This window comes from Zosterops lateralis (assembly GCF_965231275.1).
Source record: "Zosterops lateralis genome assembly, chromosome: 6".
NCBI lineage: Eukaryota > Metazoa > Chordata > Aves > Passeriformes > Zosteropidae > Zosterops > Zosterops lateralis.
Window position 1 is genome coordinate 15270777 of NC_139761.1, and position 23712 is coordinate 15294488.

General features: G+C 41.9%; 1 protein-coding gene across 1 annotated transcript in view; it reads left to right on the forward strand.

The window, feature by feature from the left end:
* Window positions 1-23712, forward strand: part of PRIMA1 (proline rich membrane anchor 1) — a 49988-nt gene that overhangs the window by 19107 nt on the left and 7169 nt on the right. The window contains exon 3 of the mRNA XM_083863076.1: window positions 9370-9499. Coding sequence (XP_083719202.1) covers window positions 9370-9499 — 130 coding nt within the window. The remainder of the gene's footprint in view (window positions 1-9369; window positions 9500-23712) is intronic.

Sequence of the window (23712 nt, forward strand, 5' to 3'; positions counted from 1 at the left end):
ACTAATTTAACACCAAATGGTCTGGCACTTGTGACCTGTTTCTTAGAGGCACCAGATACCCACTAATCAGATCAACACCTCCTGCATTTCAGAAAACAGGCCACCAAGTGTGGCAGGGTTCGCCTGAGCCATGGCTCCCATGGGGAGGCAGCACTTAGGACTACCTGGGGGCGTCACTGGGACTGTCTTGGTGCTGCCCAGCCTGGCAGTGACCCAGGGTGTGAAGAGCAGACAGTGTGATGATGCCTATGAGGCTCTCCCAAATGCTTGTGTTGTTGCAAGGAGGAGGTTGCATTGCAAGGCACAGGCTTCAGTTCTCATTTACTCAGGACAGAGAGCAACAGGGTGTGATATAATCAGGGTAAAAACAATTCAGTCCTTTATGTTGAGAGAGAATCAGATGGTGAGTGAAAAACAGCGTCTCATTGGGAGAAAAACACTGGACAAAGATCAGAGGGCAGTGGCTGATGTGAGCATGCATTGTAAAGATAAATGCCAGAGCTCAGTATTAACGCTGAAGCTAGCTATGATGTAATCTCCTTAAAAGCCTTTTTCCCACAAGGTCTGTAAGTGCTACTGCTTCTCCAGATCATGCTTTAGAGAATAGATTCTCTCTCTGTGCTCTCTAACCCTGCCCTCCTCCGAAAGACCTCAGCAGCTGAAAGCATGTTTTGCCCCTCTTTGAGGGGTTCCTCAGTTCTGGTGTGTCCCATCAGCTTCACCAACAACCTAATAGGATTAAGGCAGGCAGGTCTGGCCCTCAGCCTGTCAATCATATGGAGCACAGACTTTTCCTTCCTACTTTGTTTGAGAAACTCTTGACTGCTCTGCTTTATGCATTGGCATATTTCCTTATGTATGTAGAACTCTGAACTGTTCTCTAGTTTTCCTCTGCAATTGTACAAAACCAAGACAGGTTATCCCACAAGCTTAGTGTCAGCCATTCCAGAGCATCCTGTGTGATCCTGCCTTGTTTCTGACTGTAGGGCTCAGCTGCACTGAGCTGCAGGGCATGGTGTCACTCTGCTGGCTTGGGGCAGACATCTGGCGCCTGCCTGGGAAGTCAAAAAGGGAGTTTGCTGTTTCCACCCCTGTAATGTAGTTTTAGCCAAATCAGTTGTTTGTGTTTACTCCCAAAGAAGAGGCAACACAATCCAGAAGGGAGGACTGGCCAGAAGTCAAAAGACATTTTGTTTTCCTGGCTTTCCCACTGAGGTGCAGTGACTTTGCACAAGCTGCTTCCCCACAATGTGCTTTACTTATGTCTGGCTGACCAATACTTTTACCTATTATTATTTTATTTTGCTCCTAATGATATTTTCTATAAGAAAATATTTTCTATGTATTTTCTGTAAGAACCTCAAATCTGCCAAGAAAAAGCAGCTGCATGACACCTACCAAGAAAGCACAGTAACATGGAGCTTTACTGAAATCTGCTGCTAAACACAAACCTAAATGTGTGCAGGTTCAACAACTCCTAAAGCTTAGATCTTGAGCATCACACTTAACCTCCCCCACCCAGCTGCTCTCTTTCTTAGACTATCCACACTCAGGATTTTTCACCTGCAGTTCCAGTTCTGTTTCTTGCAATGAGCCATGCACTCCTCTAGTGCCTGTGACCTTCAGAAAATTCCTGCAGAACTACCCCTTTCCTTCACCTCCTTCACCCTCCAGTCTCCAAAACTAAGCACAAAACTGAGTGTGTTTCTTGTTTCAGAGGAGAAGTGTTTTTAGAAAGGAGGAGAAAACTAAGAAGATGAGGCAACTGAGAGTGTAGAATAACAGTGTCTACAGTGTAAGAGCTGCGGGGGAGGGAATTTCTCCAGCATCATTCCCACACATGTTTTTATTATAGCAGAAGTTCCCGCTGCGTAGTGATTGCAGTATCCCCCTTAGAAGTGTAGTAGGAACATATGCAAGGAGCAGCTGCATGATATAAACTTGTCTGCAATAAAGTGTGATAAACAGAAGTATCATCTGCTACAGGAAGAGCTGATTTCTACCAGTGTTATTTAACCTAGCTACTCCAGGGAGGCCATAAATCAGGACAGGCTTTCTGCCCAGCACACCACTGTTGCCTGGTTGTTTACCCAGCCAGATCATGGAACTCTGGAAATGGCCCTAAGCTTACAGGCAACAGGAAGGGCAGAAATCTGTAAGGGAGTTTGAAAAAAAACAACACAGCACAAGGAAACCTGACAGGGCTAGACAAGCAACTTCTCCACCAATCTGGAAAATGCCAATCCTTCCTTCAGCAAGCCTGTCTGTCCCTGATCACCACCCCTTCTGTTGCCTTCTGCAGGCAGCTGTGGCTGCCACATGAAGGTGAGCTCAGGGTTTCCTCTGGCCAAGCACAGCCCCGGGGCCTGTGCACTGGGGTGCTGTGAGGCTGGAGGTCATGTCTGCAGTCTTGGCTTTCTGCCCCAGGAACAGACACCAAGGTCACCCATTTCCTGGTGACCCTCCTCTCCCCCACCCTCCCAGGAAATTTTCCACTTAAATCCAAGAGTGTGGAAGGGAACACATACTTTGCCTGTTCTCAAAATGCCTTTTAGAATAACAGCTGAAGATCTATATTTGTATCAAGTCTAGCAGCACCACAAACCCCACTAGCAGGCTCTTGTAAAGGATTTGTTTTTCCCGTGCTGGCTGCCTCTGCCTGTGAGCAGCTCTGGGTACGCGCAGCACGTTCCTACTACGTGCATTATCCAAACACATCTGTAGCAATCCCTACGTGATGAAATACAGCAAACAGAGGGGATGCTTCAGCTGGCACTGACTCACAGATCTCTCCCCATGGCCCTGGGTTAGGTAACCAATCTTGTTCCCAGAGACCTCACAGCCTCCAGGCTCTGGAGACTGAGATCCTGACCTTCAGCTACATTTCTCTGCTGAGCATCATCATGCAGATGCTGGGACGAGGTCCTCAGCTGGCACCAGTCTCACAGCTGGGTGGACTTCTGCTGGTTTATATCACTTTGAGCCCTTGGACCTTTTTTTATTAGCTGCCTAAGCTTCATCCTATCATACAATGAAATTGATCAGCATTAAATTTATCAGTACTCACTTTAGGGTGAATCTACACTGTTGGGGGAATGAAGGGCTTATGCAAAAGTAGACAAGAGGCCTCAGGCTCAGGACTGAAATCAGCTTTCTCAAAAAAGATGAGCATGTGATGGAGGCTCTCCTTGTTCCTCATGTTTGACACAGCACGACGCCTAGAGTAAATGTCCAAGCCTTGGTGTTTCTGTAACTTCCTCTGTAGGGTTTTTCCTCACAGAACCCAAATTATTTCATATTAATCAGGGGATTCATGGAACTCCTCTGTTCCACAGGAGCTTGGATGAGATACCTTGATATGAAGAGACCCAAACTGTAATACATTCAAAATCCTTCTCCACATTTAATGGGGAGTTCGAATTGGACACTGGAGTGTCCTGGAAATTTTTTCATATACCTTGGCATTTGAAATCACATTTAAACTTCTCCATGTTTTCTGGGCTTGTCCCTGCATCCCAGTGTGATAATGGCTACAGGAACTAGGGTCTTTTCTGTCTTGCAAATAGAGATGTCAACATGTAACTTACATGAATATCAAAATAATAAATGAGTGAAGATGAGACTAGGACCCAAACCCTCTTTTAGTCAGCAGATTAACAGGTCTCTAGAATGTGTGACATACATAGAGATTGCTGAAAACACACTGCCTGCATCTTCAGTTCCTTTTAATTTCCAACCAGGACTGATAAAACACTTGAGGCCCAGGAATATGAGCCTGCCTTCAAAATAAAATCCTATCCTGTTTTCTAGCATGCAAATTAAAAGTGCGTGGCTGATTCAGGCAGCCCTACAATAGCAAGAGAAATGCTGCAGGCATAGAGATGGCAGGGTTTAGCCTGTTGTGAGTATACAATATTAAAAACAGGCAGATGTCTCATAAGGATGATTACGACAGCACTCTTGACCTTTCTGCAAGAACAGGAATAAAAGCAAAAGAAAAACAATAATTGGTTTTGATTTATCTTAAAAGTGCTCTTCCTTTTTTAGGCATGAAGTTGCTGTTGCAGAGAGATGATGGGGGTCACTGTCACCCTTCCACATCCCATCAGTGGACACTCACCAGCTGCATGGGTGTCTGTGAGGGAACTGACAGACCTCCACTGGAGACAGCTCCCCTGGGATTACATGTGGGAGCACGGGTCACTGCCTCCCTTAGATATTTTCCGGCCCAGCCGTGTGTTTGGTTTTGTTTTGTTCTGGGTTTTTTTTGCTTTGTTTTGCTTTATTCTGTTTTGTTTTTCTCTGTTTTGCAAGACTAGATGCTGTGGGATCAGCAGTGGGAAGGAGTGCCCTGGTGCAGGCTCCCTGCCTCAGCATCACTGCCGAGAGCTGCTCGGGGCCACGGGCTCAGCAGGGCCCCCTCAGAGAGCACTTTCTGTCTCCTGACAGACTGGATTGTGATACTTGTTAATGTCTCAGCATTCCCATGCAAAGAGCAATTAGCCCAAAACCCATATGGTAATGGAAAGTAATAACACTGATCAAAATAAATTATGGGAGTACTAGATTTTGAAATTGTGAGCTTTATAAACTAGAGCCTTGACCACTAAAGATGATGTATCCAAGGATTCCAAGTCCTGTTTCTAGACTCTGTCTCAGGCAGTACAGGTATTGCTTTTACAACACACATAGAACTATTCAATGCTTAACCCAGAAGATTAAAACAGCTTCATCACAGTTTTTGTTGGAAGCTCAGAGCAATTTTGTGAATGACCCACTGAGATTTGATTTTAAAAAATCAGAGAACTTCTTAGGAATTTTATGGAAACATTCTTCCCAGTGATAGAACCTCTATTTTTGTGCCTAGACATTGAGGGAAGCCCTCAATAGCTGAGCTAATCTTTTCTGGTATGCACATTTCTGGCTAGAGCCAGCTGTGTACAGATACCTTCTAACTTTAGAGTTGGAGCTGTGTCTTTATGCTGATCCTTCAAAACAAACTTAGTCAAAAAAAGCAGGTGTAAGATTTTTGCAATGCTGAACAGTTTGATCTGAAAGCACTTTTTCGTTAATTTGTTTTGAATAAGTTGGATCCATCTTCCCACTGCAGACCTGAAATGGGTTTATTTTGCTCATTGTATTTATTTAGGCCTGGTGCCCTTGGGAATAGGAGGAAGTGATGGCCCTCTAAAAGTAAACCTAACCATCATTTTTACTTCATAAATTTTAAGGCCAAGAGATAAAAGGCATTGTACTCATGTGGACTTTCCAGAGCCAGACCGTTTTCTTTATTTATTTAATTCCTATTCTGAGTCCAATCTCTTTAGCTGAATTTAGACCTCTTAAAGTAAAAGTAAAAAGTCTACCTCAAACTAAGTTTTTCATTTAAATACTCAACCAGAAATTATAGACTATGATAATGACTAATTATCCTTAATGATTATAATTACCCTATTTCTAATCTAAATACGTTTGTGTCCATTTGTAGTTGAGTACATTCCCGAGTTATTTGCAAACTGTATCAGTATTCATCACTTTATTTTGGGAGAGAAGAGAAAGGTCACTCTTAAAACCACATTCTTCCAGCAGTGACTCTGTAGTTAGATTTTGAGATATACCAGTTCTCTGGCTTTTAACACAACTTATGTGTGCCACACTTACTCTGTGTGTTGCTTTATAGTTTCATAACCCCAACATCACGTGGAATTAATTTGGATGTCATATCACTGCATAAAGTTATCACACTAGCACTAGTACATCTATATATCAACTAGTAATCTCCTCTGAAAATATCTAGTTTGACAAGATGCCTTCCTAAATCTATGCTGTTTAGCATCAATTATTTATTTTAATGTTTTATTAATTGAATGAGATCTTCATTATTTTTGCAGAATTTCTGTCAGGATGTCAGGCTGTGATTACTTAGATCAACCTTCTTATCTTCTTTAAAATGTCATCACTTTCCTACCACTTTCCACTCAGCAGTGTGTTCAATGTGCATAACAACACTTCAAGGTTTAGCCGAAAAAGCAAATTTTCCTTGAGTTGTTTTGTACTGTGAAAATAATTTTCTCCACTCAGCTGATTTTGAGAGCAGTGAAGAACAGCCAGGAATGAGTCAAACCAAGAAGCAATTGTGCTCTGAACAGCTGAAGCTGCTCACATGAGCCAGTGATGGGTGCTGAGGGAGCACCCTCTGTGGCCAGGCTGGGCTGCCCTCAGCTCTCAGTAGCCCAGTGGGGATGACAAAGGGACTTGAGGCACCCAGGGGTGTCCTCCACTCCCCAGATACACCTCTGGGAGGGACAGCAGAATGTGGCTTGTTGTGTCTTTACTCAAAGGAAAGGGCACAATTTGGTTCTGAAATATACAGCTTTTTTGGGTTTATAATGTGTTTGAAAGAGGTGGTACAAACGAGGAGGCAACCAGGAGAATTGCTTTGCTGCACTTCATCAAAGGTGAAGACCATGAAACAACTGGACACTGACATTGTCATAGATAGTGTGTTACATCTTCTGCTCGGTGTGTTTTGTAATGATTTCTGGATCTCCTTAGAGGAGCATTTGGGACCCACGTCTTTGCTCTTTCAGGGTGTGCCTGTGAAATGCACTGCTAGTCTATCCAGAGGGTCACAGTTGCCAAAGGATGCTGCAGGTGCCCTCACCCAGGGTAATTTCTCATAACTGAGAGCTCATTGGCCCCTGTGGGTTCAGCCGTTCTCAGGTGCAGCCACGGGTGCAGGTGATAAGCTGGGATCTGGGAGTCAGGCCTGGGATGGAGAGGCTGCCCAGCCCCAGGGTGCCCCAGGGAAAGCTGTGAGCCCCAGCCTAAGGGGACTGGGACATCAACACCTCCCCAGCATGAGGAGCTCAGTGTGAGACTCATTAGGAGGCTCCTCTCTGAAGATGTGGTTCCTCCTGGGCATCCTGCTGGCTCTGAGAGGGTTCTTGTCTCTCAGCTGACATTTCTGGCTGAACACAGAGGAGTCAGCCATGCAGGCCAGTCTCAGCCTTCCCATCATCATAAGGGTATTAAATGCAGTTCTCCTCTTCCTCAGAGGATAATTGTGAGGAGAAATGCATTAAAGACATAGAAATGCCAGAGTGTGAGGGCTATATGAACACATACTGAGAAAGGCAGAAAAGCGCATGTAATAGGGGCTTATAAAAAATGAGTGGACATTTCAAAGAAAAACAAGATTAGCACTGTATTGGTAAGGAGTAGAAATAAAAAATTACTTTTAAATCTTTATGAAACCACGAGCCAGTAAGAAACAGGCTTTGGTAGCTTCTAGTGTGATTTCTTGTACTTCCTTTTGAGTGCCCAGTCTGGACCAGTGGGGAAAGGAACAGAGCCCAGTGGATTAGGAGTCACTTCCACATTAGCAATTCTTTTTTCCTGTCATTAAGGACTGCATCTAGGAGTAATGTTTACTATCCAATCCCGCATATATCTGTTCATTTTCCATGTAAAATGACTGTGATAAACCAGCAAGGAGTACATGGTGTACAGAAATGTGACAAGCCTGGCTTTATATCCTCTCTCTGCCATTTGTCAGTCTCATTTATTGTGCTGAGGAGCAGCCCACTCTCACCACTCTTTTGCTTTATGACTAGTTTGGTTGATCCTGCCTTTGAAAAACATGGGCTAGAGAAGGATTGCCCCACTTCTCTCATTTTCTGTGATCTCACCAAATTTTACATGGCACCTGCTGATTGATGTTTTTCCTTTTACTTCACTGCTCCCTTTTGTGTTTTTTAGGACAGCACCAGGAAGGTAGAGTTGACCTTGACACTGCCTGCTCCTTTATGCAAACATTTTGTCATCTCTGAAATGCATTCTCTTTTGTAATCTTACAAGACTGAAAACTTTCAGAGAATATTAAAATCATTATCTTTATCAAAACACAATATAGTTCCATCACCCACTGAAAACAGGCTTCTGCAACTGACATAGTAATTAAATAGAAATTCAGTTGCTGGGGCAGTCTAGGAATGAACATAGTCAAAGAGGAAGCTGGGAACCACTAGTTGTCAAGCTGTTGGGTTTATTATTCTGATTGCTTCTTATAGTTCTTTACGTAGTCTTTTCCTAAGGTGCTGCTGTAGATTCCTTGGGGTGAATGTTGCCAACTCGGCTGTACATGTTGCAACTGGAAAAAAGAAATTGTCTCAGTTATTGTGTAATTCATTATTTAATCTATTGAGTGTTAATCTAAGGGTATGTGCATGTCTTTTCCTAATCAAACACAGGAGACAGAGGACATGTCAGTTCACAATAAATGATACTGGACTGATGACATATTTTAATTTGTGCAGCTATATTTGTTTATAACTGGACATTCAGAATATGAAATTAAACAATGAGACTCATAAAAGAGCCTTTTGCTATACTTCATTCTGGCACCTACTTAGCTTAGGACGTAGATACAGAGTCCCATCAACTGATTCATTATTAAATGTCACTTAAGGTGGCTAAAATTCTCATGGAACTTATGTGGTCACATAGGCTGTGTTAAGGCTCTCTCTTCCCACTGCAATACACTGATAGTGCCCATGGCATTGCCTGCTACTCACCATCCTTCAGGAAATGTGTCCCCTCAAAGCATGGAAATAGGAACATAGCCCTGAAAGAAAATATATTAACTAAATGTCACCAGATACAAAATATTTCTTGTTTTGAGTGGTACTTAAATAGACAATTCTATCCCTAAATGTAATAAGAAAAATGTAATAATAATAGCTTATATTCCCACAAGTTAACTTTTCTTAATGTTAACATATCTTGACTATTTGACTTAGAATTCAAAGGTAGTGTAATGGAAAATAAGCTTCTCAACTATAATACTCTGAAAGCAATTAGTAAATGTAATAGAACTCATATTCTTCTAAAACAAATCCCCCTTCCTCACTCCAAGGTTGCAGTAATATTAGCTACAACCAGATTGGTAGGTACTGCTTCAGCTCCCAACAAACTTCCCCTAATGGGGTTTGAAAACATGCTCTTATCAGCATAATATCCCTCTCCAAAATTAAATCTGATGCAGCTGGAGATGGCAAATGCAGAGGAAGAAGATGTTTCCCATGGGTAGCAGAGCTGAGCCTTTCTCCTTCGTGCGGAGTACCAGGTTGTAGATAACACTGACATGGAGAACTTGGTCATCTGGGGACTGTGACAAGAAATACTCAGTACCAGTAAGACAAATTGATTGCTTGGGGAAAAGAAAGAAATGGGTCCTAAATGTGAAATAACATCTTTGCATGTATCTGTGATCCTGGTGTAGTGCTACTGCGTGAGTGACTGAACCATATCTGATAACACCCTGTTGATTTGGGAGAATTAATGTGTTTTTCCACTCTCTTTTTACAGCTCCCAAGTCTACCTTTTGTCCCACTGAAGAGACCTGGTGGCCAGGCCTGATTATTATCATTGCAGTATGCTGCGCCACACTAGTGTTCCTCTTCGTAGTTGTCATCATTTGCTACAAAGCCATAAAAAGGTAAGAGACTCCAGATGCTTTCACTGTGCTTGGGGCAAGGCAGCCCCACAGAGGCTGACCCAAGACTTGTCTCGTGACATCTTGTTTAGATTAAAGGCATACAAATGGCAAAATCCAGTAGCCAGTGTGTATTTTCATTGGGAAGTCACTTTATGTACTGTATCCTGCACGTGTAAAGGGTGTAGTTCAATGCAGTCTTGGGCATAAAGAAGAGAAAAACAAGAAACAGGATAGAGCTATGTTGTTCAGAATAATAAGAACTTGCCCAAAGTCAAATTGCTGCAGGTTGCTGGTGAATATGGAGAGCTTTGGCTTGGCCAAGTGTAGAGGTTGGAAACACTGTACTACTTGTATTTGAACACTGCTTCTGGTGATGTTCAAAATTTACATGTGGGATGTGAGATTCTCGGCCCAGGTCCATTACTAATTTGAGCATTTCAAATTAATGCAAACTCTTATAACTCAAAGTCTACTTTGAGTAATATGTGTAGCTTTTTATTTGAAGACCGTACTTCTAATTTATTCTTGCTTCAAAATTATAACCTACAGACAAAATTCAAAACCTTTCCCTTTTAATGTAAAAACCTCTGTGAAGCCTATGTACAACAGTGTGTAGTAGTCATTTCAGCTCACTGTCTTTGCAGTAACTGCACTTGCCTAGGCCTTGAGTAGTTAGGAAGTATTGACTTCAGTTACAAAGAAAAATATGAGCAAAAATAATTTCTTCACTTAAATAAAATTTCATATTTCCGGTGGAAAAGGTCAAAACTTTAACATTTCCATTTTAAGGTTCCAAATGCAAGTCCAAAGGGTTGATTTAGGAGAGAAAGTAATCTGTGGGAATTGTAGACCTGATGGATGAAGGTTCATTTCTCCTCTGTTGTTTTTAGTATGGCTCTGCCAACACCCCACAGTTGAGTGTTTGTGGCGTCACTGTTTTATACTGTGAGGGTCTTGGCTGGGAGCTATTAGTATATCCAGGTGACCCAGCCTCCAGCAGAGAGTGCAGGATTCCCATCCACAGCTCTCATGAGACACTGCAGTGACATCTGAATCTCAGCTTAGATTAAACGACAGTTTCTTTCTTCAACTTCATGATAGTGATAGCAGAACTTTCAACTTCTGAGTGATAGTATTTTGGAGTGAGGGAAAAAGGAAAATAAATGAAAATACTTTTCATGAAAATTATTATGTGCATGCAACATGATTGCAAGATTTTTGTTGAGCCTTGGTGGAGAGGTTCACAATGGTGGAGCATTGGACATGTTTTGTGGTTGTTGAAAAATTTATGCAGGATTTGAAAGAGCATAAAAAAGGGAGAATTCCAGCAAGAAGAGAAAGTCTCTATTTTAGTTCTTGTTAAATTTACATAAGTATTTTTGCTATTCTAGTTTAGCTAAAAGGAATGTTTATTGTTTTGGAGGAGCTGGAAAGCTTTCACTCTAGCAACTACACTTTGAGAAATTATCTTCAGAGGACTGAGGTTGGCATCCAATTGAATTGGTAGCACAGTGCAAAGTCTCACACTTGTGATTGCTGGTCTACCATTGCTGCTCATTTGTGTTTGTCTGCCCGCTGCCAAATTGTGAATGATTTGTGTCAAGGCTGCAAAATATTTGTATGAGAGCAGTAACTCTCCAGAGCAATTTGCACCTCACAAGGAGTTTCATTTCAAATCTGCTGTTATGTTGGTAGATGGGAGCAATAGGTGGGAGGAACAAAAATTAAATTTAAAGAAGCAAATTTAGAGCTGACTTGCAAAGGTTTGGGGAATTCATATGCAGTCTCATGCTTAGTTTCAGTGCAAAATAATACCAATACTTAACTGAAGACACCCATTATTTGTCAACAGCATGAATATCAACCTACAAGCTCCTTGAACAGGCATTTAGCTCAGAGAATAGTGAAAATTCCTCTTAGATCTTCTTATTTTTGACATTCACACTGCTGACAAATGCTAAGCTGAAAACTGCTCAGATGTGGAATGGACAGCTATGAAAGAAAATCGTCTTAATTATAATTTTACAGGGTAACTAGAGCATTTCTTTTCATCAATGAGTCCTTCCTAATAGAGTTCTGCGAAAAGCATGCCCTGAAGGGCCTGGCAGCATTCCCCAGTAGTTCAGGTTTCTTGATCCACTGTAAAAGATATCTATCAATAAATGCTGGGAAATAAGATGAGACACTTCACAAGAAAAGCATCTCTGGCTTCAACACAGTTTTATCACATATTATTGAGCTGAATTGGCTTTAGCTACTGTGTGAAATCCTTCACTCTATTTTTTGCTGGAAGGTAGAAGTGACTAGAGAAAGAGTAAGGGGATTAATCTGGGTGATGCTGAAGCCAAGATTTTCTCCAGTGTGTTCCCAGCTTTGGGCTCCATTACCACGATCTGGCCTGTCCTTTCTCATACCCTCGTCCCACCAGCTTTCCTCTGCACTCTTCCTCCTGGGCTCTCTTTCCTGCATATCTCCTGGAACTGGGACATCTCTCGCTGCAGCACCTCTGACAAATCTGTCTCCTACTTTCACTGAAGAGGTGCTAAGGAGTGAAGTAACAGCCATCATCTTGTTGTAGGGTGTAACAAGGGTTAAATGCTTTAATAGGAAAGTGCAGGCAGGGATTTATTTGCATTGAGTCTGGATCTGTTGTATTAATCCCTCACTTTCATAAGAATCAAATTTGGAGGAAAAAGAAAAATCTTATTGTGTTTAAGTTGAAATTTCATTTACTGGTTTCAAAGGGTCAGATCCAGTCAAACTCTCTTATGTCTGCTTTTCTGTAGCAGGAAGAGAGGTAGTGACCTCAGGGTATCATGACTCAAATGTGGTTTTATTCCATCTATATATAAACTATGTCTTCTGGGGTAGTTTGTTTTCCCTTGTAAAAGCTAAAACTTGAGTGTATCACCAATTTTAGGCACTACGGTGGTTTGTAATAAAACACAACCTAGTGGATTGGTGCTTCTTTGTATAAAATAACTACCAGAACCAAGCAAGTATGCTACTTCCTCTATCCTGCACCTGCCCTGGAAATACTCAGGTTCTTCCAATATGAAATGGTCATAAGAAATGCTGAAATCCGTTTCAGTGAATGAATTTGACCTCTCTGGTCCATGAGGGAACTTTCACCAAGTTGCATCCATCAACTTTAACACTCAGATGGGTTGAACTTTTGGGAAGGTACATATGGAGTGATACTTCAAAGGTGCTTCAAGCAACTTCTAAATTTCCTCTGTGTGTTGCTGGTGACTGCAGAATTGGACACTGCATGATTGGCACACCAGGTACAGATGTGTACCTGCTGCATAGATCAAGCACCAGAGGAGACCACATGTGATATTATGTTGTGCTGCACCATGGTTACTTGATGAAAGCACCCTCAGTTTGGCAGTGGAGAAATAGCTATTTTCTATGGTCTTGGTGTTAGAGGGGTATTTCCACTTTTTTTTTTTTTTTTTTTTAAATGCAGATCTTCTTTTAAGACTCTTTTTCACAGCACATCAGAAAAGAATTAGCAATAATTAGTTAGTACCCTCTGGGATGTTTGTAGATTGCTAGGACAGGCTTAATCACTGGCTGGGGCTCAGCTTCAGTGTAAGCAGTGAGACTTTTCCATGGATAAAAGAAGTGATCTCATAACCAGTGATTTCTGTAACACACAGAAAGAGCAGATGAATAACTGCTTTAAAACCTAGAATATTTTCAAGTAATTCTCTACCATGCCTTTGTAAAAACCTGCCATTCTCACTCTTTCCCCAAAAGATTGTAATCAAGAAGTAAAAGCAGGAGGTATAAAGACAATTCTTAAACTAACACAAGCTGGAGAAAATTGGATCATGTCAGTATTACGTGATTTTTGGGTTTGAGCAAGTGCACTGTGAATGCTAGCAGCTCTAACAAACCTTCATTTAGTGTAAATCAATGCAGATTCAAAAAAAATCAGTGGAATTCAATTAATTTTAATGAGCTCTGGAGGTGACTGTCTCTTAAGCTTTTTTTAACATCTCCAAGTACCTGAATAATAGTAAGACACTAAGACTAGAGGGAAGTGGGAAGTAAACACAGTAAAGAGGATTAATGAGAGTTGTTTGGTAAATAAGCAACTGAGATGGGGGAGAGCGGGACATGCAGTGTAATCCTATTTTTGCATCTCACTGGTGTGTCAGTGTCTGTGAGGGGAGTAAGATATTTACATAAAAGGGAAAAATAAATCCCTAGCTCCCTGTATAAAATTAAGATAGCAGAGCCATCTGTCAAACCTTGAAGGGAAAGCAAAGCTGAGCATCCTGGTCTTTAATGGCAAGTGACGCACCAGCTATTCAACCTGGCAGGGAGTGTTTCAGATGGTTTTCAAACATGTGAAAAGTATATGCTCAGTATCTCTGGAACATCCTTACAATTTGAGATGGCCCAAGAGCAAGTCACTGTGCCTAGTGATGTGGCTCCTTGGTTCTGCTGGATTTCAGGTAGATGGATCCGTCTGTTCTCAGATGTACTGCAGGGTTTGCTGCCAAAGAGCCCTCCTGCTATATCAGCAGGGAAAGTGGGCTGATTGGAGCCAAGTTTTACATGATACACCTTTTATTCACTGTTCTAACTTTGTGAAGCCACTGTTTTATATGTGTCTCATAGCCTGAGAGAAAGGTAACATAAATGCCTACATAGGCACTTCCTTAAATAGGTGCTGAGTTCACCTTCAAATAATAATTAAATGGAAAAAAATATTGTACTGAAATAAAATGACAGGTCATATTTAAACTGTCTTATAATTCATTGCTCAGGTATTTTTAGGGTGCTTAGTATTCGTGTATGATTTATGGCCCCTGTATACTGCAAAGTCTAGTTTCAGAAGCAGGAGCAAGGTTCTGAAATTTGGCTTTGTTTAACAAGATACTTGCAAGGGGAAAGACACTGAGACTTTCTTAAGGAGGCCAAGAACTGGCAGTGGGGGCTGTGGTAGGGGTGTCCCATGGTGCAGGGATTTATGCCTCACTGAAAAGGCCACAGCACTGCACTTTTTCCCCAGGCAATTTTGTACCACTTACTCCCCCAAAGAGGATGAGCTGTGTAGTCCTCCACAGGGTCATCTCCTATGAGCCACTGAGGCTAAGCATGATCTAATCTGAAATCAGTATTAATTTCAACAAAACAGTGCTGTTTAGCCTGAGCAGAGAAGACAGAATCCTAAATGTACTTAATTGCTTTGAAGAGCAATCACAGCATGACTGATGACAGACAGGTCAAGGTGAATTGAAATTGTTAATCTCTCATATTCTCCCTGACACATTAGAGGAGTTTTTACTGGAATGGTGCCTTAATTCCTAGCAGGTGAAGGGAAAGGAAGTAATTATTCACAAGATAGAGTGAGATAGGTGGTGGAAAAGATAGGTTTAGAAGTATTGTTTGGGTGGGAGACACCCAAAGGGAAGAAGGTCTGTGGGGGCAGATCTCTGTACCTTTGATGCAATTCATTGATGTGAGACCAGTTCAGCTCTGCAAAAGGGATCAGTCCCTAAGAAGTGTCATTCAAAAGGGAACACTCTTCATAGAAAGACCCTGGGAATGTTACTGAAGGCAGCTGAGAAAAAGGCAGACTTTAATATTTTGGGAAAGTAAGGAAAAGATCTTTGCATTGTGGCCTGATTCCACTGTCTGAATGTTGATGTTATCAACAACAGGTTTAGTATCTACCACTGAACACTGCTGTCCAGGTTTTCTGTCACCTCTAACCAAAGCCCAACATCCCCATGTGTTGCCTACCCTCTATGCCTAATCACCTCCCAGTGGTGAATGGACTCCTATCCTTGGAATGAGGCTGCAGATGATCTGCTAAAGACAATTTAAATACCCTGAGCAATCAATCTTTCTGCAGGAGATCCCATTTTTTAATCATCAAGAAATGAGTTTGTAGAATCACAGGATGATTGAGGTTGGCAGGGACAGCTTGAAAACATCTAATCCAAACTTCTGCCCTAACAGAGTCAGCTAGAGTAGCTTGCTTGTGTCTGTGTCCTGTTGGGTTTTGAATATCTCCATGGATGGAGAGTTTTTGTTGGTTTTCTTGTGTTCTTTCAAATTTATCACTGTTTACTAATCTAAATGTAACCCTGCCTGATGAAAACTGAGTGCTAATACAAGGAAAATCAGTTGTTCTACCAAACAGTATTGAAGTCTGGATGTTGGTTGTGCAACAATTTTGAGGGTAGTGTTTATGAGACAAGCTGTTGAAGAGCTTTACAGCTTGACCCAAGCCCAGTGGAGATGCTACAGCTCTGCTGTATTTATTCTGCTGATTCAGTGGCATCAGTGGGGATTTTGGACAGGGTACTAGTAGTGTGTGCTGCCCTTTTCTTTTTTTTTTTTTTTTTTTTTTTTTTTTTTTTTTTTTTTTTTGAGGGGAGGTGCATCAAGATGAAGAAGAATCATTTTTTTAAGTAAAATAGCAAAAGTATTGCAACTACTTGTTAGGCTCTTTTGACAGAAGGCTTATGAGTGAAGTGTATAAAATAGCCTTTTACTTGGAGAGATGGCTCAGCCAAGCCACATGGGCACTGCTGTGCAGAATAATTTGTTTTGCTGTTGTCTGTGCAGAATGTGTTGGCCAGAAAAGCAGAAGGATCTGCTCTCCAGTGCTGTCAGTCTAAGATTTTTATAAGTAGTACAGGTTTTTTGTAACTGTTGTAGGGCAGGATTTCTCTCTAAGTTATACAGTTATAGGTCTCTTCTAAGTTATACAAACTCACAAATTCTGCTAGGGAGAAAGTTTTTGGTGATAAATGGATAAAAATGCCCCTCTCTTTCTCATAGCCAGGAAAACTGAAAGCCTCCAAGAGGCTTTAATCTTTAGCATAAAACAAGTGGTCCAGTTGTTTCACAGAATACTCTCTTATGGGTCATTTTGCACTTGTTCACTCCTAATTTCTGATATATTGACAAAGGTGTCAACAGAAATCTGTAGAGAATTATGGTCTGTCCTGTGACAAATTAATTTTTCAGTATGACCAGAAACAAACTTGCCATTTTTTCTGTTTTCTACTGCAGATGAGAGTACCACATTGAATGGGCAGAAGTCTACCATACAGCCAAGTATCGTTGAGAGTTACTGCCTCAGTGCAGTGCAACTCTGATAGCCACAGGTGGATTTTACACACTTGTGACAGAATATAATGCTCATGCTGGTCTAATTATACTGATTGCAGCATTCCTAATTTACCCCAACACAAATAGAAGAGACAAGTTAATACTAGAGCTTTGAAACATTTAGGAGAGGTACCAGGTCCACCGTGATGTTTTTATTACATATTTCCTAAAGACAAAGAAACAAAATTTTCTTAGGCATTCATTTAATTTTTTAGCCAGTCATACTTTTTGCAAGCTGCTGTGAGGGCACTTGTGTCTGACCCTGTGGGTGAAAAGACACAGCTGTGGCTGGGGCATACCCAGCACAGCATGCAGAGACATTTGGAAAAACTTTCTGTCTTGATTATCTGGAGTATCTGAGCTTAGGACTGAGCTTAGGACCTGCAAGAACCCAGCAGCAGCAGCCTGCAGTCCCTGGGTCAATACTTTTGTGACTCAGAGAAAATTGTACCCATGGTAGTAGGGTGGGGGTGTACTCCAGCTTCTTATGACCCAGAAATTCCCTCTGCACAAAAAGAATCCCATGGAAACCTCCTTGGTGGCCTTATTGCCCCGCTTTGCTTTCCACAAAGGATTTGCAGTGCATTTTGAATAAAAGCAGTAAAGCCTGATTTCTCCACTGGCTGAACAGCTGCAGCTCCTGATGAGTTGAGCTGGTTTTGAGGGTCTCAGCTGAAGGGAGATCACATCTCACACCCCCTCACCTTGTTCTGCCGTTTGCTGCCTACAGCTACATTTTTCAGAGGGAAAAGGTGCAGACAGAGTCCTGCTTTGCATATCTGTGACACTCATGGGGTGGACATCAATCACAGCCACACCTGAGCCCCTTGGACCTGTGCTGCCACTGCTTGAGGGGCTGCACAGTCTGATTTCTGCTACCTCTGTCCTTCCTTCTCTGCAGCTCCTGTACTCAGTGCTCAGTATTTTATCGTGCTGCAGGGTTGCTAAGCAGCGCTCAGCTCCCTGCTCCGAGAGCCTTGCTGAGAAAGTGAGACACACAGTAGGTCAGGGTGGGCAGAGCTGGGGATGGGAGAAGATGGTGTCTGCTGGGGTGGTCCCTCTCCATGACACCCTTGTCTCACTCACTCCAGAGTCCCCCCCATCAGCAGGCACATGGGCAAAGGATGATACTGGTTTGTTAATCTTGGAGAACTGTTGGCTAATTAGCCATGTCAGAGAGTGTTCATGGGGATGTCACAATATCCATTCCCCAAGATAATGCCAGGAGATGGAGTGAAGCACTAACAGATGGTTATGTGTATAAGAGATGTATGTAAAGAGTCTGATCCCAGCTGTGTGTGAGGTAGGAGGGGGAAGATAGGGTCATTCCTCATACCAGCCTTTGAAAGAGGCCATGAAAAGAGGACCCACATGAAGAAATTGTGCTGCCCTTGATGTCTGCTTTTTGAGGCAGTGGCATGTAACCTTATGAAAAACATTAATACTCCCAAGCAGCTGGAGCTGTAGTTTCTTCCCTTCACTGGCTCTAAGCCCTGAAACCCAGTATGGAGAACGACAAAACTCAAGTTCTTCCTCATAAATTGTCCCCAGTTACAACTGTCTAAAGCTGCACAAAACCAAATCTTTGCATAGACATCAAGGTAAGCAGTACTTGCTGGTTTCTCTGCCTCTTCATGGACTTGCCCCTTTGCATACTTGGAGCATGGGATGGCTGGGACTATCCTGTGTACTCCATGGACATTGAGTTTGCATTTATCCTGCAAAGAGCAGGATCTGGCTGTGCAGACTCTTCATTGTGAGGGAGAAAGCCAGAAGCAGCTGCATGAAAATCAGTGGTCTCAGTCTGGTTGAAGGCAGAGACAGATTGCCTCTAATGCAAAGTGATCTAGATAGCTGCAAAGGTCAGTTAATTTTACAAGTTTTAATTTTCTTCTCAGCTCCTTGCATTTATTTGTGTTGCGGACACTCTTCTTTCAAAGACATTTCTATAACACAAAATCTGCAGAGAATTTTTGTTCATCTGCACAGAAATTAATGATACTATTTAAATAATGTTGTGAAATTATATTTAAGTGATTCTGTGAAAGAGCAGTAGCTTTGTTCTTCTGTATGGATCAAGTCCATCATTCAAGTTGTTGCCTATGTTTGACAGTGATTAAATGGCAAGGTAGTTATCTGCATTCCACAAAATATCTGGACACAAAGTACCATAATTTGGGGGATGGAAAAAGTCCATTGCCTAAAATGCCAGTATCTACAGTCACTTGACTGATGAGGGGGCATACTGTCCTTGAGAGAGAAGCAAGAGAGCAGGGAAGAGCAGCCCTTGTTCATCTCCTTTCTCTGTCCCTTATTATTTCAACCCCACATTTTTCTAGTACTGATGCCCACCCTGCCAGAGCACAGGCAGCAACAGCCATTCATTTTGCAAACATGATAGGGAATTCCTGTTCCTTTTTCCTCCTCCACTTTCCCTTCCAACATGGACATCCTTTTGTAAGGACACCTTCTAATGTTTCTCCAGTTTTCCTAGTTAATGTGTGTTAAGAACTTTGAAAATAGCAAGCATTGAATAATTGTTCAGTCTGTTCCAGAAAGTCTAGAGAATTTTAAAGAACTAAGGGAGACATCTAGGTTTGGGCTTCCACTGGTGCTTCCACTGGTGTTTTTGTAATGGCAGAGTGGCAGATAGGTTTATTGCCCCTGTGCCAGCACCTGTGAAAACATGCATGTCTCAGTTTTGTGGGGGCAGATCATGCCTAATGCAGTAGAGTTACAAATAATCCCATTTTTCTGGCTGGAGCATACATATTTCCAATCCCAGGCTGCTTCTGGGATGCTTAGCAGAGTGTGGTGCACCATGAACTAAACTCCTCCACTATGCCTTAGCTGTTTGCACTGCTCTGCAACAGGACAGACCTTTGAGGAGCAGGAGTATGCCCAGCTCATCCCCAAGGGGCTCATCCCCAAAGGGCACTGCCAGTGCACAGTCCACTGCCAGGCATGGCCATGACCATCCTCCAGGCATGTTTTGGCTTGTTCAAAGTGCCTTCATTTCATATATTTAATGTCTTTTTTAAAAATTTATTTTAAAATTTATTTTTATCTTGTTTAGTAGCTTTTTGTCAGTCTGAAAAGCTGGCTTTATGAGTTCATTTTTTTACATTAGTCTCATTCATTTTTCTCCTTTTATAATCAAAACATATTGACAGTGTATTCCACACTGAGAACATCCAACAGATAATGTCAGCTGTAATATCCCTCCAGTCAATAAAGCCTTTTAAAGATCATTAGAGGGAATGCAAAGAATGGGTTATTATGTGAGGGGTCACTGAAAGTACTTTTATCAATTATGTCAGTTAATTGTCCAGTATCCTAATAATAAAACTATTTCTCTTCCTTAAGATTGGTCTCGTGTAGGAGCATAATTCTGAAGTTAGCTTAATTGAAGACTTAGTAGGAAATGGGATTGCATCCATCACCTTTGTCTCCCAGGGACAGATCTTCTTCCTGTGTAACATCAGAACAGATCTTCCTCAAGTCCAACAAAGTCTGTGGAATTACTCTGACTTTGCACTGCTGAAAATAAATGGAGACTAAATTCCACTTCTTAAGTTTCACATGTGGCTCAGCAATCTACTGTAATTACTTGCAATCTGAACAGTCCAAATCCTCCCTTTAGACATACCCAGAGTGACTTCAGCAGGCTGAGAGAGGTGCACTTCTGCAGAGAGATCTGCCCCCCATGCTTTGCAGCCCCAGTGCACCAGCTCAGGGAACCTCTTAAGTGCTGGTGGATAGCTGCCGAGCAGTTTGGATTTTTTTTTTCCATGAGAGAAACACTCAGCAAAGGCTCAGTCCATCACAGAGAGGGGAATTGGAGTGTGAACCATCCCAAAACAGAAATCGCCCACATGCCAGCAGGGCTTGCTTAAATATACTCCAGAAACTGGTCAGCTAAAATTGGCTGTGAGGCAGAGCCAAGTTAGCTGTAAATCACAGGCTTCAAAATGTTCACGTGAACAGTCAGAAAAGAAGAAGCTCTCCTTGGGAGTTGGTATCTTGGAGTCATGTCAAGCTATCCTGCAGCATGATTTCCAGAGCTGTGAAAGAGACTTTCTCCTTTTGCATAATCGTCCTAGCACTATGCAGAGCACTAGCACAGATCTTCTCCCCCTCTCCACATAAGGCAGACAGAAAAGGTCTGAAGATGTTAAAAATTGTATGATTACTTGCTCCTGTAAATATGATTTATCATGTGACCACTGGTTCAGTTTGGCTAAGACTGAAGTACTCAAAGGTCTCTAGGGAAAGCATGGCCTTTTATGATTCACAAAAGACTTTTTATTTGTTTTCATAAGGAGCAAAGGGAAAATGCAGGTTAAGGAAGGAGAACTCCATCAAATGTCTAAAACTGAAAATAGCCCAATATACATAATCCTTTTAAATGCTGCAGGTAGTATCATCCAAGATACCTATAACACTTTCTAGCTTGGAAGAGTAAGTTAAAAAATCATACATTGTGATAAAAAATAATAAACACTGGGACAAGCGAGTTTGTTGGTCTTTAAGATGCTGGACTATATAACTTATCTGACTGGAGATGGAAATATGGGGGATACATGTAAAAGCGTTGGGAGACAAACACTGAGCAGTAGTGAGTGTGTTGCTAAAAGTTGTCCAGATGGAGCTGCTTTTTATGATAACTGTAAAACATTTGCTTTGTACGTGGGAGGTAGTAGAGCCAGTAACCTCTTCCTACGAATAATGAATAGTGTACTGCCTGTTTTCTGGAAAGATAGATGGTCCACATATGGCCATTAGCTGATTTAATAGAGAAAAACTAAGGTTCCAGAGAATTTTCATCATTAGGGTTTCTTCTTTGACTCCTGTCTTTACATTGTCAAATAAAATATATCCAGACTGATTTTTTTCTTGTCTCTCTGAGACAGTGAAAGGTAGAAGTCAGGATGTGACTCCTTCCATGATTCTGAAGATTTTCACCAGAGAAGTGTCCTCCTCCAACCTGAGCCCCATATGTCTGAGCCATGGCACCAGGCTGGCCAGCAAGGCTGCTTCTGTGTGGCTGCACACAAATTTAATGGCTGTGTCCCTGAAAGCAACTTTGTCAATGCACTGAGCTCCTCCAGCAGGAATCCTGTTCACAAACCAGTCTTAGAAAGCAACTTCTATTGTCCCACCACTTGCTCTCATGGAAAGTGATTCACCTCTGATGACTGATGGCCAGCATGAATCAAAGAGGTTTTTTGATGAACGCCCCCAGTACTGAGATATAAACAGCCTCCATTCATGTCCTTTATGCTCTTATAAACATTCCAGTTATGCAGAGTGATGGTCTAGTAATTGAATAACATGATAAAATTTATTCATCCATTCCTGTCTGCTAAATAAGGATGTATTTGAAGTGTGACTGTAGCCCACACATCATCTTGTCTGGGCTTCCAGCAGTGAAGTCTAGCCAGAAGCTCTCAGCAAAGCTTCCACGTGTACTGCTGGCATCCTGGCCCTGGAGATGAAGCTGAGTATAAATAAACTATACAGATATCTGCCCTGATTCTTGGACAACTTTTTGTAACCCAGGAAGACACCACTGCAGCTTGATCTCTACTGGTATATAGGTAGCTTGGATATTTCTGTGGATATTTCTCTGTATTTCTATTTATGTGTCCCCTGAGGATACACCAATCCTATGAAGCAAAATGGGTGTTTTCTATCAGACCCAATATTATTGAAAATCATTATCTTTTGTGTGTTGATGCTAATGAAATATCATTATGGAGAAAAGATCACTGTACATGTAAGTGAAACTGCTCTCTGATTTGCCTTCTCCCTTCAGCCACTTTGCCCCAGGTACCAGCAGGCACACACGCAACCCAGCACATGCCAGCAGCAGAAATGGGGCTGTCAAATGGAGCTGCCCAGAGAACTTTTCTCAGGGGTGAAACAGCAATGAGGAGAGAGACAAGCTCTTCACGTGCTGCTAAAAGCACCTTCCTGAGAGGAACTGAAAACATGAAGGGATTTTTGGCATGGGCACCCTGTGCATTGGCACAGATACAATTGTGCAAAAAGAGTAGGAAATGCCTCATAGCTTTGACCTTTGGTAAAATCTCTGTCAGTTGATACTGACACCCATACAGTGCATATATATATAGAAAGAGTTGGCTTTTACAATTTACAATTTTGTTCCCCTGCTCAGCAAAGACTGAAGTTTCATTTTGAACTTCTGGGTACTGGTCATCCCCTCCAACAATGCATACCAAAAATAGTCTTTCTTCCTCTAACTATACCTGAAAAGAGGAATGACCCTCTATTCCTCTTTAGGAAGAAACAGAATATGTATTTCCCCAGAGAATAATCCAGGGCAGCAAATCCCCAAGTGGAGACAGATGTCTCCTGGCAGTGCTGAGTCGAGTATGGGAGCCCCAGAAGGAGGTGAATTTGAGATCTGTCTTGTCTCTGCTGCCAGCTCAAGGTCACCCCTTCCTAGCTTGATTGCATTTCCTTGGAACCCAGCCTTCCCAGATGCTGGGCTTGATGCACTGGCAGGGTACAGAGACATTGTTATGGAGGTTGTTAGTAGAAACAGGTTTGCAACACTCAGGTTGTCTTACAAAATCAGGTTTTCTTTTCAGATCTTTTATTTTCAAAATGTAGAACATAAAAATTGTGTTTGAATGTGCGTCAGTACATTGACCTTTACCCAGGACTCTGCAGAGGATTGGTACAAGCCAGTATGATGAGCCAATATGTAATTTTTTCATAAATAAGATATATAATGTGATCAGAACCGCATCTGAAATTTTAACTTGACCTGTGAAATACACTATTAAACAGCTGTTTGATGCTTTCTTGATTTTAGGACTCGTGCAAGTTAATGCATGCATGGTGGAGAGGTCATTGTGGACTCTGAGGCATCATTTCAGGCATGTGCTAAGCTGTACAGAGTTGCATGGCCAGAGTTTCACAGATGTTTGGCATGAAGACCCAATTTGTTTGCTAAACAATGTATAGCAAATTATACTATAAAACAATGCAAACCACTTATTAGTGAAAAGCCTGTTTCGCCTGCCACCAAGTGAGTATGT